General features: G+C 49.5%; 7 protein-coding genes across 7 annotated transcripts; 2 read left to right on the top strand and 5 right to left on the bottom strand.

Annotated features, from left to right (window-relative positions):
* Positions 1-193: 193 nt before the first annotated feature.
* On the top strand, positions 194-691 carry ACHE_50131S (uncharacterized protein; the record flags this gene model as incomplete). Its single annotated transcript, XM_043279813.1, has 1 exon — positions 194-691. The coding sequence occupies one exon, from the start codon at positions 194-196 to the stop codon at positions 689-691; it is 498 nt and encodes a 165-aa protein (XP_043137455.1).
* Positions 692-928: 237 nt separating this feature from the next.
* On the bottom strand, positions 929-1,207 carry ACHE_50132A (putative MFS sugar transporter; the record flags this gene model as incomplete). Its single annotated transcript, XM_043279814.1, has 1 exon — positions 929-1,207. One exon carries the CDS (start codon positions 1,205-1,207, stop codon positions 929-931), a length of 279 nt encoding a protein of 92 aa, XP_043137456.1.
* A 1,021-nt stretch (positions 1,208-2,228) lies between these two features.
* On the bottom strand, positions 2,229-2,924 carry ACHE_50133A (uncharacterized protein; the record flags this gene model as incomplete). Its single annotated transcript, XM_043279815.1, has 1 exon — positions 2,229-2,924. One exon carries the CDS (start codon positions 2,922-2,924, stop codon positions 2,229-2,231), a length of 696 nt encoding a protein of 231 aa, XP_043137457.1.
* Positions 2,925-3,456: 532 nt separating this feature from the next.
* Positions 3,457-4,471, bottom strand: ACHE_50134A (ribosome biosynthesis protein MAK16; the record flags this gene model as incomplete). Its single annotated transcript, XM_043279816.1, has 2 exons — positions 3,457-4,357; positions 4,410-4,471. The coding sequence occupies 2 exons, from the start codon at positions 4,469-4,471 to the stop codon at positions 3,457-3,459; spliced, it is 963 nt and encodes a 320-aa protein (XP_043137458.1).
* Positions 4,472-4,804: 333 nt separating this feature from the next.
* On the bottom strand, positions 4,805-8,195 carry FAR11 (FAR11/STRIP family protein; the record flags this gene model as incomplete). The annotated part of the gene is made up of 5 exons (XM_043279817.1): positions 4,805-5,660; positions 5,706-5,835; positions 5,884-6,038; positions 6,089-6,198; positions 6,246-8,195. The coding sequence occupies 5 exons, from the start codon at positions 8,193-8,195 to the stop codon at positions 4,805-4,807; spliced, it is 3,201 nt and encodes a 1,066-aa protein (XP_043137459.1).
* A 487-nt stretch (positions 8,196-8,682) lies between these two features.
* On the bottom strand, positions 8,683-9,481 carry ACHE_50136A (phosphatase PAP2 family protein; the record flags this gene model as incomplete). The annotated part of the gene is made up of 3 exons (XM_043279818.1): positions 8,683-9,143; positions 9,192-9,381; positions 9,434-9,481. 3 exons carry the CDS (start codon positions 9,479-9,481, stop codon positions 8,683-8,685), a joined length of 699 nt encoding a protein of 232 aa, XP_043137460.1.
* A 1,140-nt stretch (positions 9,482-10,621) lies between these two features.
* On the top strand, positions 10,622-12,445 carry ITT1 (RBR-type E3 ubiquitin transferase; the record flags this gene model as incomplete). Its single annotated transcript, XM_043279820.1, has 1 exon — positions 10,622-12,445. The coding sequence occupies one exon, from the start codon at positions 10,622-10,624 to the stop codon at positions 12,443-12,445; it is 1,824 nt and encodes a 607-aa protein (XP_043137461.1).
* Between the last annotated feature and the right edge of the window lie 4,369 nt (positions 12,446-16,814).

Below are 16,814 nucleotides of genomic sequence, written 5' to 3' on the forward strand. Positions count from 1 at the left end.
CTCAGATCATCAAGCATTACAATACTTCATGAGGACCAAATGATTGAATGCCCGGCAGGCCCGTTAGGCGGAATTCCTGCCAAGATTCCACTTCCTCATCAAGTATCGCACTGAAAAGACAAATATTTGTGTTGATGACTTGACGCGCTGGGACCAGGATGTGGGAGTGCCCAAGGACCATGGAAACCAGATTATGTTGCATCATCAGTGTCTGGAGGCTCAGATCCTGGAGGAGCTTGCTCAGACAGCCCCCCCGCCCCCCAAGACTGCCACATTGACTGAGGGAAAAGACAAGGCATCACAGATGGAGTTAAAGCAAATGGACCCTCAGATTCAAATCATCGACCGCATTTGCCAAGCCAACTGCAAATGGAAGCATAAACAGCACATTGAGAATGGAGACTCTGCATGGACCAGAGAGGGAGAGCTATTACTCTACCAGAACCGACTATATGTACCAGACCAGGATGATCTGAGAGTCAGACTACTTGATCAAATCCATCAGAAGATTTCCACTGCGCACCCAGGGAAGAGCAAGACCCAACGGCTACTGAAAGAACGAGGAGAGCTGGAGTCGCGACATGGAGCACTATGTGGACAACTGCATGACATGCAAAAGGCTGATTGGAATACGAAACATTTGATGAAGTCCTTGGTTTGCATTGCGACTGGAAATGGGAAGTTCCTTTAAACAGCAAGGAAAGGGTCTGGGTGGCTTGCAATGAGCGAAACCTTGGTGCTGAAGACAATGGATGGCACTAGACAATAGACTTTGGATCTAGCGTAACTGTGCTTGTTTCTATTCGTATGATAGCTTTAATTTGAGATCATATTATGATTTTTAGAACATCTTCTTCCCATCAACAGAGCCACCGGCGCCGCCTTGACACCCGGGAATGACCCCAGGAAGGCATGACGTTTGCATAGGTCATAGCACGACAGGCGTGTTCATCTGTGAAGGAGTCAAGCCAGAGCCACTACCCAGGTTATCAGACAAATGCAATGCCATGGGCATAATAAGATTGGCACCACTGATCAGCGACTGATAAAGACCACAGAACACTGCCCAGTGAGGCAGGTGACAAGGATATGCATGAAGAGAGCCAAGCTCTTCAATGACAACCTTGAACTGGGGCTTCTTCAACGGACAGTATTCTTCCTCAAGCTGCATGAGCTCTGTGTCCATGGTAGCTCCCTTGAGCTCCATGACTGCTTTGGGGTCTTCAACCTTCAGCTTTAATTTCCTTCTTCATGGCATCATCCTTGGAGGCCTTGACGTCTTTGTCTGGGCCCATGCTGTTAGGGCTGTGTATTGAACCAAGGTATAGTGGGAAAAAAAAAAAAGGAAATGAAAGGAATAAGTAGCAGCCAGCAAAGAAACGAAACGCGGCAAAAGGATGTCTCGGAGCCCAAACACCCTTTCATACTCTCCCAACCCAAGCCTAATCAATAGCGACATACAGGATCACGATCGTTCACAGCTTCCCGTCCTCACCCACTCAGTACTCAGCGGCATGCCGAAAAAAACTATTGCATCTCTCGTATTCCGGAAACCGTATATACCCTACTCGTGCACAGTACAGCATCGGACTAGCGCAACCTGCCAAGCGCGCAACCTCGGCTTGGAAACCAGATCTTATTTGCCCAGTATATGGAGATACTCAACCGAGCTAGAATACTGCCGATTTTGGGTGTCGGGATAGAGATGGTTCGGGTAAATCCTCAATTCGGATTTTGTGTGGCGATGGTGAGGGAGATGGAGTTGTGACGTGTGGAGGGAGGTCCGTGGCTAGTTAGTTTGTGGAGGAGAGGAAATACGGGACGGAACGGCCTCACTCGTCTGGCCCAGTTCGCAGGAATCCAAAGTAGACTCGACAAAGCCGGCGATTGGTCCTAGCAATTATCCGGCAGGTCTCACTCTTCTTGTCCATAGGCCAAGCCAAAATAGAATACATTCTCGCTAGTGCAATAAAGCAATTCTGATATTACGTACAGCCTTGCCTTCCACCACCTGACTGTCTGATATGAAGTTCATTCACATGATATTAAGACTGGCGGTCACACGGCATCAACCAGCAATGCCGGTCCGGCTGAAAAGAAAGCTTCCACAAACTCGGTCCCTCTTGGTGCGGCATGAAACCTAGGATCTATACCCGTACCGAACGGTATGCATTTGTACCCCGTAAGTACCCCGTACCATACGCGCTCCATACGCGCCCTGTACCGTACTAACGAGATCCCCATCTTGGCGTCATCCCCCCAACCGGCTTCCTCGCTGCCGGATCAATCATCCCTGGACTCGGCGACCTTCCCCCCTGCAAGCGCGCCCTCAACCGTTCCTGCGCAGACGACGCTCCCGAGCCAGACCCCGACATGGTCTGATACGACCCCGCGCGCTGACTAGGCAACGGCCTCGCCCCAGCCGGCTGTCCAAGACCAGGTGACGGCATCGGCGATGATCCAGTGCTCATAGGCCCCGCAGCAGCAGGGGCACTCGCAGCGGCTGCCAACGGGGCACCAGAGGCATTAGGCGTCGACCGACCCCGACGGAGACTTGCCGTCTGCGAAGCCGGAGGTGTTGGGGATCCCGTGTCGCCCCAGAGGTCGCCCAATCCGCCTCCTCTTCCGTAGCTCGATGCGGCGGGCGGCTGGCCAGGAGCGGCGGGAGGGAGCTGGGTTGTCGCGACGACTCGGGTTGGTTGGGGTGGATTTGGGTTCTTCGGGTCTGGGGGGAGCCAGGCTGGGAAGGGACGGCCTTTTTCGACATAGTACGCGCGTAGGACGTTGGAGATGTGGGAGCAGTCTTCGTTGTCGGGGTCGTCGGCTTCGTCGCCTAAGGTGATTGCACGACGGAGGGAGTTGAGGCGAGTGCCTAGGTTGGAGATGGCGTTTGAGGATGTTAGGGAGGAGAAATAGGATGTCATTGTGGTGGTTTATTAGGGGTTCTTCTGTTGAACCAGTTCAACGAGAACGAGATGCGTTGAGGTGTGTCGATAGGAGGGGCGGCTAGCGACTAGACATCAAGCAAACGCAGAAACAAGCAGTCAATGGGTATCAATAGTCAGTACTCAATAGAAGGTCAATATTATGGACAAGCGGACAATTGCCAGTCTGAGACTGGAAAGGAGTGAAGTGCTTCAAGTGTATTACTCTAGGAAGAGATGATGATCTCCGTCGAGCCACCGTTTCAGCGGAGCGCACGTGACTTTTGCTTCCTAAGGCAAACAACGCTATACGAATGAATTGCTATGGACAAAGAACATTGAACAATTACATTTAAGCAGTCTGCCAATGGACATGGGCAACAGGATGTATATGCAATACCTGGGTATGAAAAGCCCAATCGCAGTCGTAACAGTAGCAGCAATAACCAACCAACGCCATGCGCAAACCAACAAGCACTTTTCTTTCTCTTGTTCAGTTCCTCCATGTAAGGCGAATGAAGTATTAAGGCGACTAAGCCATCACATTCTCCTTGCCGGCTCCCTCGGTTTCGTACTCGATCTCGATCTTTGGTCCCTTCTTCCGGGGCTGCGCGCGAGGAGCAGGACGCTTCCTCTTGCCAGGCAAAGGCTTCTTCTCCTCCTCGCTGGACTCGTCGCTGCCAGACTCATCGTCACTGTCATCATCGTCCTCCTCACTATCGTAGTCACTCGAACCGGCGGACTCATTGCCCAACCAATCCTCCATATCCTCCAGATCCTCATCCACATCGCTAACATACTCCACCTCCCCAACGCCCTCCTCTTCCTCTTCCTCATCCTCAATCCTCTCCCCGTCATCCAAATCCTCATCCCTCTCACCCTCACCAGACCTCTCCAAGCCCCTAAGCACCTTCTTCCAAATCCCCTCCTCCACATTCAACGGCTTATCCCCATACGCCCCACTCCTCAATCTCTCAATCAACTCCCTCTCAATCGCCCTCTCCACCTTCGCCGCACTCTCCGCCTTCCTCTCCCTCGTCTCCTCGCGCCTTCTAATTTTTGGCGCCAACTTCGGCACCACAGTCTCCTCAATCATCCCATCCTCCTTCTCAAGCTTCCTCATGCGAATAGCAACCTGCGTCAGCCTCGTCAAGCGCTGCTTGCACTTATGCACCAAGAACTTGGGCCAGTAAATGAGGCGCTCGTCAAGCTGCTCGAGCGCTTTCGCGTAGTTGGAGGAGAGCCGGATGCGCTCCCACCATTTGCTTGGCATGTGGGCGCGTTCGACGGTCTTCATGTAAAGATACATGGCGCCTGTTTCGGGGTCGGAGCGCACGGTTGCGTAGCGGGAGTTGGCGAGGGGGCAGGATTGGCGGTTGCACAGGCCGCTAACGTTGTATTCATTTCGGCAGAAGTTTTGTTCTTTTGTTGTTCTGTTCTCTTATTAGCTTCTATCCGAATTTTTATGGGAGGGTTCTCGCATACTTAAGCTTGTAAGAACAGAATTGCTGGTTAATAACCTGCCAGACAATTTCGTCCGACGACATCTTGTCTCAATGTGGTTCCGGTATTACCGGAAGACCTGATAGCACTTTAAACGTGGTGAACAATGGTGGTTTTGAGGATGATTTTGCGCTACGGAAAAAATCTAGAGAAAAAAAGTTGCTGCGGTGATCGGTCACGTGATATGCTGATAAGGCTTATCGGGCCGCTCTGCAGGCCGCTTCAGAGTCGGCGCATTTCTAACCGTTGCAATATGGACTTTTTAATAATGCATAGTTAGTTGATTGGAGTATTTCGTATTTGAGATCGGTATGTGTGGCTTATTATCTACAGTCATCACATGTACAGAATTGAGTATCCTGCCTATACAGTATCATCTACCACCCCTCCATCTGCCCTCCATACGACTGCATCGGCACCGATCCCTCCCACTCCCCATTCCCATGCATCATAGGCGGCGCCGTCAACTCCCCCTCATCTACGCCCCCAAACCCATCATCCCCTCCAACTCCCCATCCCATACTCTCCAACTCCCTCGTAAAGAAATCTCTCTCCTCCTCCATCATGTTCGCGCCCTCGTCGCCGCCCATGACATCTTTGTACCTCCGCAGATGCCACCAGTGCGTGAGGCCGCGCAGGGCTTGTTCTAGCGGAAGCGCCTGATCGACTTCTGCATCGACGTCGGAGCCCGCGAGCCAGTCGTCGCGGAGCTCCGGGCGGCAGTAGAGGTAGATTGCTGTGATGACGCGCATGTTGCTCTGGCGCCATTTGCGGCCGCAGTAGGGGACTTGGGATTTGAAGAGCTTGAGCGTGTAGAAGCGGAGGTGTGGGTCTGGGATTTTCAGGCCCTTGCGGAGGATGGTGCTGGATTTGTATTGCACTAGCAGCAGGCAGCGGTGGGCTTTGTCGCGGGTAATCTTCTGCATGATGTGGAGGAAGTTGATGGCGGAGAAGAAGTTGCGGAAGGAGAAGATGGTGATGGGTTCCTTTGGTGGTGGTGCGGTTGGGTGGCCTAGTTCGTCGACTTCGGGGCGACTTTGGCCTTCGATAAATTCGGGGACGGGTTCGTGCTCTTCTGGGGATGGGGCGCGCTCGTGGTCGGGGTCTTGGTTTTCTCGGTATCGAGCGATGGGTGGTGGGACTGCTTCGTCGTCGCTGCCGGCGGATTCTTCGTCGGAGTTTCCGGGGAATTCTTCTGGACAGTCTGAATGGATGCGACAGAAGTGGAAGAAACTGCTGGTATTAGCGATGCTATGTTATTAAAAGGCGATTACCTACCCTAGTTCATCACGGTCGTTCTTCTGTGCAACCGCTTGATCAATGTCTTGGTGAGCGAACATCTTCAGAATCAATGGCAGGTAGTTGGAGTCGAGCAACAGCTGCGTCATGTACTCGAACTTCAAGATATCTGACAAAAGTTAGCAGGCTACACAGTGAAATAGCGAGGCATCCTTACGAGATCTCTTGAACCACTTCAGCAGAAGTAGCAGGGATCCAGATATCGCTTTTCCAGTCACCTCGCGCAGTCGGATATTGTCAAGTTCGTCAATGGCAACCTCAGCAAAAGTGTTCTGCGCAACTGGTAGGCCTTGGACAGAGCCGTAGCCATCGCTGAGACTGTTAGGAGATGTTGATATGGACATAGGTCATGATCCGCTCACCTCATCATGCTCCCGCTTTGACAATTCTGGCCCACGACAGCACTGACATTCGTCAAGATAATCTTCAAAAAAACAATCGTGATAGATTGAAGATGAACCAAGGCTTTCGTCTGATAATCGTAAGCACTGCTCATTCTTTGTGGTCAGATGAACTCACGTAAAACGACTCAACAGCATCAAGCCGCCCTTGAATATCCCCATTACCAGTCTCCCTCTCTGAAGGCCAATTGAACTTAGGCTTCCTCTCCAACAGTGACAGATCTTCCAGATCCTCAGTAGTCTCCTCCAGATCCAGTTCCGGAGGCTCAGCTGTGTCATCCAAATTCCAGCCACGGTCATATTTCATGAAGCGTTCCCGCTCTTCCCATAGCTGACGCATGGCTCTTGTCATCTTCACATGACTAGAGAACAGCTTTCCAGCTTCGATAATCGAGGCCGGTACGTCACTACCATCCCATCGCTTACCTACCAGTGTATCCTGGCGTTCGGTCGTGCCCTTCCCGCCGATGGCGTTGCTGGAGTCGTCAAGAGGGGGGTACATGAAGGGGAAGTTCTGGTTGGTTTGGTAATTCTGCTTCTTCGCTGCTTTTCCGCCGGGTCCGATGGGTGACGGTGGAGGAGACGGGGCGGGTGTTGCGATATGTACCGATTGATGAAGGATCGAGCCATTACCGCCTGACATAGAAGGGCCAACACCGGAAAACAAACTGCCCGACGAACCTGCACGGTTGGGATGTTGAGGGAGAGGAGGAAGAATGGAATTGTTCTCTAATTCCAGAGGAACGACTGTGGGTGGCGGGTTGTACGCGGGGTACTTCGACGTGATCTCTTGTCGAAATACATGGTAGTCAAGAGGCGAAGCAGTAAGAAAAGGAGTCCGTCTCGATGGATCGCTCTTGTTCGCCTCATGATCCGGTTCCAATTCCTCTTTGGCCTTCTTCAAGTGATCGGTACCGCCAAAGAGAAGGAGCATCGATTTCCAGAACAAAAGAATGATCCTTGTAAGCGGTACATTTGCAGATTCATCCCATCGTAGTCGTGCAATGATTTCCACGAGGAATACCAATAAGTTTGGCTTCAACTCGAGAAGAGCATCGCGCACTGGTGTTTGTTGCGGATCTTGTGCTTCTTGCCTTCGACCAACCTCGACAATCAGATACAGAGCCGTGAGTACCAGATTCGCCTCGCGCTCGTACGCCGCGAGAGAAGCAGGATTGACGTTCTCGGGCTCAGCACCTTCTGAATCAAAATTGGATGGAGTGCGTTGTTTCTCGAAGACACGCACAAAGTATTCAAACAGCAATTCGATACCCGAGCATTCCTGGATCAAATTGACGCTGGTTTCAATCCACCTGATCTGCAACGACTTGAACTTCGGAGTCTGCTCAACAGTTCGCGGGGATAAATCCTCAGGGTATTCCGGCACAGCCCGCCCAGCCGTAACACCCCATACACCAGTCAAAGCATAGCAGACCGTTTCCAAAGCTTCAATGCGAGTATACAAATCCTCATTCCGCAAATCCTTCAGCGCCTGCTCCACAAACGACTTCCGCACATCATCAGCAGCCTCAAGCCAAGTCAGCAACCCAGCAATAGAAGCCTGACCCTGAGAAAAGACATGCCACCTATGCTCAAAAGACGACTTCATCCCCATCAGCATAACGCGATCAAACTCATTATACTGAAACCACTCCTCAACCTCCTCCACAAACGGCTGCGCATCAGCATACTCAAACGCATACGCCGGCTGCTCAACCCTCGGCATCTCCTGCATCAACCGCCGCAACTGAGCCAAACTCAACGAATCCGGCGCCCTCTGCTCATTCTGTTGAACAGGAGCCGGCGGCGGAGGCTGTAATGGCGGCGGGGGAGCTGAAGTTTCCCGACGCAGTTCTGGCCGCTTGGGTCTCCCAGTTTGGGGTGGGAGGTCAGTGGCTGCAGAAGTGTTGTTTTGCGTAGCTTGTTCTTGACGGAGGCCCTCGGCTACTTCTTCCATCAACTGTTCGTCGGGGACAGGGCTGATATCAGCGCCGGTTTGGTCCACTTCGTCGGCTTTGACGAAGTGATGTTCTTCCATGCCTTCGGCTGTGACCGGGGGGTCGTCCATTTTGTTTCACTGTGACAGCGAAAACACGCTGTTAGGAAAATAGAACACTAAAATAAAGTAATATCGGGGTATCTCAAGAATCCAAATCGGGAATATTAAGAAGTGGGGTGTGGAAAGGTAGAATCAACGGCGTCCAGAGTCTGGTACCTTTAGAAACCCCGCAAAGAAGGCATCCTTTTCAATTGAACCTTGAGCAGCCTCCCTGGCGAACGATACTCGTTTCGTGGGGGATGAATTTGTTATGAGAGTGAAGTTCGGCGAACCACGTTATCGGTCGTAAAGTCACGTGATCAACACGCGTATGGCCAACAGTGCGATAAAGATGACTTGAATTGCAGTTGGTGTTTATTTACAATATGCCAGAAGTTTGCAGTGCTTCAGGTGTATGGTTACTGGAATTATAATGATAGTAGGGTATCATTGCGTCAATTAAGTGGCTATAGATCCTTCAAAATATGTAAAACAGATGACATCCTAAATCTATGCCTCACTCCGTCTTGGAGGAGTTACTATCACCTCCACGATTCAACTTCCGTTTTGCTTTCCATTGTTGCCATCCGGCCTCGGCAAGGTCTTGACTTACCACCAAGTCGCGAATCCGACAGAATTGAGCTACGGGCATATCCAATGCCCAATCAATCCAACCATAGGTGCGCAGGTACCCTGTGACAAAAAACCAAGCAAACGCGAGTACTGTCCCTGCAGCGCATCCGGCCAAAACCTGCTTCGGGGTGTGGTAGTTTAGATAGATGCGGCTGATAGCAACGCCCGCGGCACCAACGCACAATGCGAATGCGAGGATTGCCTGGACCATATATGAGGAGATAATCCGGGAAGTTGAGTAGGTGAACGAATGCCGGAATAAGAGAAAGAGAGCTAGGTAGACGGCGAAAAAGGCGACAAATTGCGCGTGGGATGACGGCATGCCGTAACCTTTGCCAAACATTTCTATCCACCGTCAGTAACCATTCGCATGGACCATATGGAACCACATACGTTTCGGTCGTTCTTCCTTGATTATCCGTTTCATAACAAAGTTTGAAACCTCACACCCCATCTGACCAGCAAACATCAGTAACACCTCCGCTTCCCGGGTGGCCCAGATGAGGGTCACGTATGCCACACATAGCGCTTGGGGGACGAGGGCGAGCCAGGCGGATAGGTAGGACAGAGGATCTGTGGGGTTCTGTGTCGGTCAGTTGTGTCCTATGCACTCCCGATTTCGCAAAGCAGCTCACATAGTGTACGTGGGTCAAGGTTAACGAAGCCAATGGTGTTTCCTCCATTTCGATGTGTTTCCCTTTTGTTTCCCTTTTTGTCTGAACTGCAGTTTGGATGTATCACTGACTCGGAGCGATCGAGTTCGCGGAACGGGATGGACGGAGTGACTGGTCGGATTGGAGGTGTAATACCGGGACGTCAAGAGCAGTGTACATCAGCCAACTGGCATTCTGGAGCAAACAAAGCGATGCGACCTAAAATCCACCCACAGACTGCCAACAATCCCCGTGGCGCAAGTTGTTAATGGTAGTACAAATAGTGCAGAGACAGTAATCGGTCCGTGCAGGTGGCCGCTTTATCGAGTTGAAGCGGCGGGAAAGAGGGGGAGGGGAGGTACTTGTATAATTGTACTTGGCTTATAGCAAAAATAAAATAGTTGTTATACAGGGTAAACAACGATAAATAGTCTTAGAGTATGATTTCTGTATGAGGTACTTGCTACTTGTAGTAATACTCAGGCCCAATTGATGCCCATCACCAGCGCATTCTGTCCAAGTATCGGAATGACTCGTATCCTTCCCTCTCTCGGCCTCCGTGTCTCCCTCCCTCTCACTTTCTACTTTATCTCAGCCTCATCCAGTTCTCTCTTTTGTCCTCATCTCCTTTCCTTCATCTCTTTCTCTCCTCTGTTTCTCCTTCTCAAACCATGACGCATTTCTCACCGCGATTGTCTTCTGTTGCATTCTTGAAAGCTCCCACCACGTCCATCATCCCACCGACATCGTCGCGCTCCCGTCACTCTTCCTGCTCTCCCGTCGCGAAAACAGCTCCTTTGCCTCCGTGATCGCGAGATTGCCAGCTATAAAACTGGACGGTGTTCGTTGTTTGGTATAGTACCAGAATCCGCTCCATTGCTTCCCAACGGTTCCCCGTTGCCACATCACTGCAGCGAAGATCATTGGCTAACGAAGATCCTCTTACTATTAGTATCGCTCTCGATAGTACAAGTCCCGTCTTTCCTCTCCTCATTCCTACGCTCGAACATAGTAATCGAACAGGCGACGGCTCTCGGGGGGAGCAATGTTCTGACACCCACCACATCGGCCATTTACAGAAGAGTTTGCGTTGCCACCGGTCTCACCGTATAACCTCTACATACACTCGACGGCCTACTATCGCCCGTGATCAGCGAGATAAATCTCACAATGGACGACCTTCTCCCCGAAGACGACCGCTCTATCGAGCTGTCCTCCGTGGCGGCCATCTACCCCGAAATCAAAATCGATCCTTCGTCTCCCTTCAAAGCGTCTCTAGACCTCCCAGTGGTACCTTCGAAGCCGTTATATGTTTCGTTTCAGCAGCCAGATGTCGAACCCCCAGACGTTATTACACCTCCTACCTCTGTCGACGGCGAGCCTGGCTTTGAATCAGCTAAGGCTGGATTAGAAACTTCGGTCGACCCGGCCAAAGAAGTCCATGTTATCTCCTACCTCCCACCGTTGAGCCTCGAGATCGAACTCCCAGAAGGGTACCCATCCGAAAAACCACCCAGTTTCAAAATCAGCACCGACCCATCGTGGTTACCGTCTTCTATTACGACAAAACTCATAAATGACGGCAAGGCTTTGTGGGAGGAATGTGGCAAGGACCTCGTGGTGTATACCTACATTGACCACCTTCAGCAACTTTCGGAGACGGTCTTTGGAATTGACGATATACCGGATGGAGAGGTACAATTCCCACTTGATCTCAAGGTTGCATTGCTAGACTACAACAGCAAGGCTCAACGGGAGGAATTTGAAAAAGGAACCTTCGAGTGTGGTGTGTGCCTGGAACCCAAGAAAGGCGTGGATTGCCACCGTCTTCTGCATTGCGCCCACGTTTTCTGCGTACCGTGTCTCCAGGACTTTTACAACACTTGCATTACGGAAGGAGATGTCGAAGGCGTTAAATGCTTAGATCCAGATTGTGGCAAAGGACAGTCTTCTGAGGCGCCTGCATCGGGAAAGAAGCGCAAGAAAAGTAATCGAACACTCAGCCCCGCAGAGCTGCTGCAGATCCCATTATCGGAAGAAACCGTGCAGCGGTACGTCTTCATGAAAAGGAAAAAGAAGCTAGAGGCAGACAAAACTACCGTGTATTGTCCTCGACAATGGTGTCAGGGCGCGGCTCGATCAAAGAAGCACCCCAAGCCGACTGATCCGATGTCCGATGATTTGGACGCTTCAGATGAAGACGATGATCAAGTTCCTTTCGACCCTCTTGGAGAAGAAGCCCAATTACCACCGGTGTCGGAGCGTCTGTCCATTTGCGAAGAGTGCGAGTATGCGTTCTGTTGCGTTTGCAAGAAGGGTTGGCACGGCGAGCTTGTACGATGCTTCCCACGTCGCGATGCAGAATTGACGGCCGAAGAAAAGGCCACAGAGGAGTATCTGAGACTGTACACCTCAGTATGCCCTACATGCAACTCCCCCGTTCAGAAGCAAATGGGCTGCAACCACATGATATGCTTCACCTGCAATACGCATTTCTGCTACCTGTGCTCGAGCTGGTTAATGGAAGACAACCCGTACCGGCACTTCAACGACATCAACAGCGAGTGCTACAATCGTCTCTGGGACCTGGAGGGTGGCGACGGCGAAAACCCTGTCGGAGCAGAAGCTCTCCACCAAATTCCAGCGGAATTTCTCGAGTCAGACGATGAAAGCGACGGCGATAATATCGCATGGGAGTTCGACGATAGCGACGATGACATTCGCCGCCAACCCCCGCCACCGGCCCCATTTCCCCCCCGTGCTGGCGCCGGTAATCGGGATCGCGGTCGCGACGCTCTCCTCGACGCAGCAGGTCGCGCCGCAGCCGCAGAGCGACAAGCGCAAGCACGAGCAATGGCAGAACTCCGCGGTCGTGACGGACAAGCCCAACAACCCCGCCAAGGTCCGATCCGAGGCCTCCAGCGGTTCCTGGATCTTGTCCAAAATGATCGCGAGGATGAGTGGGATAGTGATGAATTAGAGGGCGATTTTTGAGTTTCGTTATCGGTTGATTTATAATTTGGACGTGGATTACTTGTTTGAGCATTTTGTTTGGCGGCATATTTTACTCGTTTTGATTAGCGATTTGGTTTGGCATTGCATGACTTTATGAGATAAATAGCATTGTATACAATTTACATCGGTTTATGGCTCCTTTTCTTCTGAGTTTGAATGCTTGAGGTCTGAAGAGTACCGGGAAACATCCAGCCCTACCATATATATAGCGGATCTGTGACCGTCACTAAAGCAACAAGCTCATCTCAACACAAGTAGTCTCATCCTCTGTCCTTCAACCGCAAAGAAACCCTCCCAGCAGCAGTTCTTTATGAGATTTCTCATTGGCGTACGAAATTGTTACCGTCTCGTGCTGAAATGCTATGTATAGGGACAAATCTAACACTAATCGGAAGTCCAGGTGATTCACTTCTTCTGTGCTTCTGTCCATGCCTTCGTTCGTTTTGCTATATATATTCACTTCTGAGACCATCCTTTCGTTCTAATCAGAAGTTATGCATTCATGTTATCCATTTTCTTCTATCTCTTTTCAGCTTGCACGCTTAAACGACACCATGATCAGGTACGGGCAACTATCGTGGTTAGCTTGGAGGCATCTCACCTTTATCGAAGCACTGAAGACTCGCAATAGAAAGGCACCCGACCACATTTGAGTACCATAACCGTCTCATGGGGATTGCCATCTGCAAGGTACAAGAGCTGAAAACAACATAACCATCGTCCCGACCATGCAGACGGCTCCGATAAACGAGGCAGACAACGTGAAATGACTAGAGGCCGACCAGCCGCTAGTCCACGAGAGAAATAAAAGGGCACCATGCACTCACGATGATACAGATGAAGTCCTGGATTGTATAGTTGATTGTTCAATAAACCAGGAATCTGTTTTATTCAATTTGCAGCCAGCCCTATTGCGTCTCCGTTGTACCAATTTCGGACAAGTCTTGTTACCAGTTTGCAGACAATCTATTAGAGCAGATCTGGTTTTGTCTTGCCTTGTATAACACATGAGGGGAATAACCGCGATATGTCACAACTCGATTGCATCACTTGGACTGAGGCGGATGGTGACATGCACGTCCCCGGCATATCCTCTTCCCCAAAAATGGAGCATGCGGATATTGAGAGTATGCAAAGTGCTATTGACTCTGGCTTCGTCTGGTCTTTTTTTTTTTTTTTTTTGGAGACAGATTCGAAACAGAAATCGGAAATATAGTTTCCGTTAAGATTGTCGAGTCAGGTTGTGCTTGGGTGAAGACGGTCGACCAACGCTTTTGTTAGGTTGTATGCTCGCGGCTCTATTAGTATATGGTGAATGTTTGGACGATGTGTGAGCACAATCTGATTTGAACCGCAACGTATCATATTCTTACAGAGTATATTTTTCCGGCCCAAAGGTATAAATGTATGCCACGACATTTGTTCTCGCCGGGGTGTGGATAGTATCTGATATGAGAAGGATCGTACCTTGTCATTTTGCTGTCTGTCACATGTCTTGTTCTGGATGGACCAGATATTACCTCTTGGTTGAAGCAGACTGCACATGATATAGTACATTGTCGTGATGGTAGATAATAGATCGTATACACCCTGAGAGTCCCATATTTTCATTTTTATCATAGTACTGTTAGAGGAAATGATCAATGGAGAAGAATCGGTGATCAGTATGTTATGCTGTGATGCGCATGTACATACCCATGCGACGGTGCCAAAGCTTTGTTGAATTGTCCATACCATATATGGGAAGACATGTACAGGATCGCACTCCTGTCCTCTTGTTGTCGTTCCCCTTGAGTCCAGTAACTAGTACAGGAATTGAAGACAAAACGCTTGCGGCAATGGCTAGTGTGTGTTGGTTGAATTCCCTCGTGGTACGTTTCGTTGCCAGAGCCCCGAGAGCAGTTCTTTCTGCAGCGGAGTATAGGGCTAATGGTAATTGCATTCTCAGAAGTACTGCAACATGTACACAATGGAATATCATATCAGTGGGCGAATGGTCTCTGTGCTTTCATGAAACTGTACAATGTCAAACAAAATCGGTCGCGCTGCACATTGTCTGCTCTTCGAGGTACCGCGTTTCGGAGCGACGCTGTAGAGGTCCCATGGGCTAGTGCTCGAAAAAGCGCGATTTCTCTTTGTTAATTGATGTATAATTAGATGATTTGTCAGTATATTGGCGAATGAAATCTTTGTCTCATTTAGCTCGTGTTTGCTTGCTCGGAAGCTGATAGGAGCCATAGGGTTCATCTCTGCTCTTGTCACTGAGAAGACTTTCTCAGCGATCTTGCTCCAATTATCTTCCTTTCCTAGTGGAACGTGATCGGTCTTTGTTGTCTGTAGTGCTTCAACCTGCAGTAACTCTATTGTAGGCGGTATACCAGCCTTCTTATCAAAGATTGCTCTTAACGCTTGCGTACATATCCATCAAGTAAAAGCAGTTGATATAAATGTCCCACATGTTCTTCCAAGTCTTACTAGCTCGCCTATCGTCATAATGGCCATGATTCAGCGTGATCCTTGTTATGCACGATGGATGTGAATCATGCAACTTGCATGATATCTGTCATCGTAGCCCATTCAAAGTCGAGGCTGGCTCCATTGTGGGTATTCTTGTAATCAATCAATGGAAATTTGAACACGTATTAGCAACAGCATTGCATGGACTGGATATTCACTTTTTGGCGATTAAATGGAGACCTCAAAAATTATGGCCATCTCCTATCACTAGAACCAATTGAAATTCGAGAAGGGCTCTTCGACAGGGAGTTGAAGTAGTTCAGCTCCAGACTTGGATGTATTTAGGTCCAGACAAATGAGCAACATCATCTTCTCGGCATCACATTCTAAGACGCCATGGGACTCATTATTCCCCCATTGTAGCGTCCTGAAACGTTCATGATATCGTCTGGTGTTCAATTAATTTAGGCTTCTGCTTTGCTTAATGTCATTCTGTATGAAGTGTTGATACGTGCGTACCAGTGTTTTTTTTTTGTCTTTTTTTTTTCTTTTGGCTCGTTCAGTCGCTGTTTTAAACGCCATCATAGCTTTTCTGCCATGGGGATCTTGGTCTCGTCTGCCTCGCTAAGCGATATATATTACCTTGTGCAGTCTTCGAAGGACATATCAATAAGTACTTAATACCTCCAGATCATCTTCATAACCAAAAGAGTCCTTTAATTAAACCGAAGTAGGGCTGATATACGGCACATTAGATTGAGTGGCTGTAATGGACGGTGTACTCGTCGTATATCAATTTGTGCCACCATTTGCAGCCGAGTAGCTGCCTCATTTATAATCTGCAACAGCGTTTGGGTCGACATGGAGGTCTAACATTATAGGCCCTGGCGGGAATATGTATATTCGCTGTGATATGAGCTTCTCGGTATATTTGCGATAACACACGGTCCCAATGGACAAAAAGCTCAGTCCATAGAATCCGACCTAAGACAAAACTTGTCCAGTATACTCACCAGATGCGCAAAATGTCCTTTGTGGGTTATGGCTCCTCGAGCGAGTAGCCTATAAAGGCCGTTATGAGGCAGGGTGCGATTGTGATGGTAATCTGGATTAGACCTCATGAATCTGGAAAAGAACTGGATCTGGTGGGCATATCGTTTGTGACTATGACAGAAGGACCACATATCATATCTAGCATCATGTCCTAGAGGTACATGCGGATATCTTCCAGTATGCAGCCTTGAGTTCAGCCAGACATATGGTGCCACCCGGCTGTACGTCACATTGGAAAGCGTCCTTTCTTTTCAAAGTACTGTGAAAATGCTAGTTTTGAATGTGCCATCCTGAGCATATACCTCACGATACGTACCGAAGATTGCAGGAGTTGGCTGCCATACCGACAAATGCGGAACCTTCTTCTGTCAACTTCGCGCTTTCGCCGATTGAACCGCGCGCTTCATAGTAGGTCGTTAGATCCGTTCAATGACACAGATTTTATATTTTACCAATGCTATGGCTTTGTTCAACAAACCATGCTAGGATGTGTTCTAGAGACGCAGTTGTACCCGGTTCTTTCAAGTACGCCATGACTCTGGCGATTCGATGAGCTGAATATGGGATATAGTCATATCTCAGAACCGGATACAGTTTTGAGATGGACGCTAACTGGCTAGTAAGCTCTCGGAAATATCTTGATAAATGAGATGGATGGGGTCTTGATGATTATAAGAGGAGCTTGGGTAAAGCTCGTAAGAAAAAGAATGAGGTCAAAAGGCAATAATTCAATAGAAACAGTGAAAGACAGCTATGTACTAACCATTCACTGATACCAGCATAGTGCTATTGCTCTAACTCAATGAAACACGGTACAAAAACAATGTAGAAACAAGCC

The sequence above is a fragment of the Aspergillus chevalieri genome, chromosome 5 (genome assembly GCF_016861735.1).
Source record: "Aspergillus chevalieri M1 DNA, chromosome 5, nearly complete sequence".
Classification (NCBI taxonomy): Eukaryota; Fungi; Ascomycota; class Eurotiomycetes; order Eurotiales; family Aspergillaceae; genus Aspergillus; species Aspergillus chevalieri.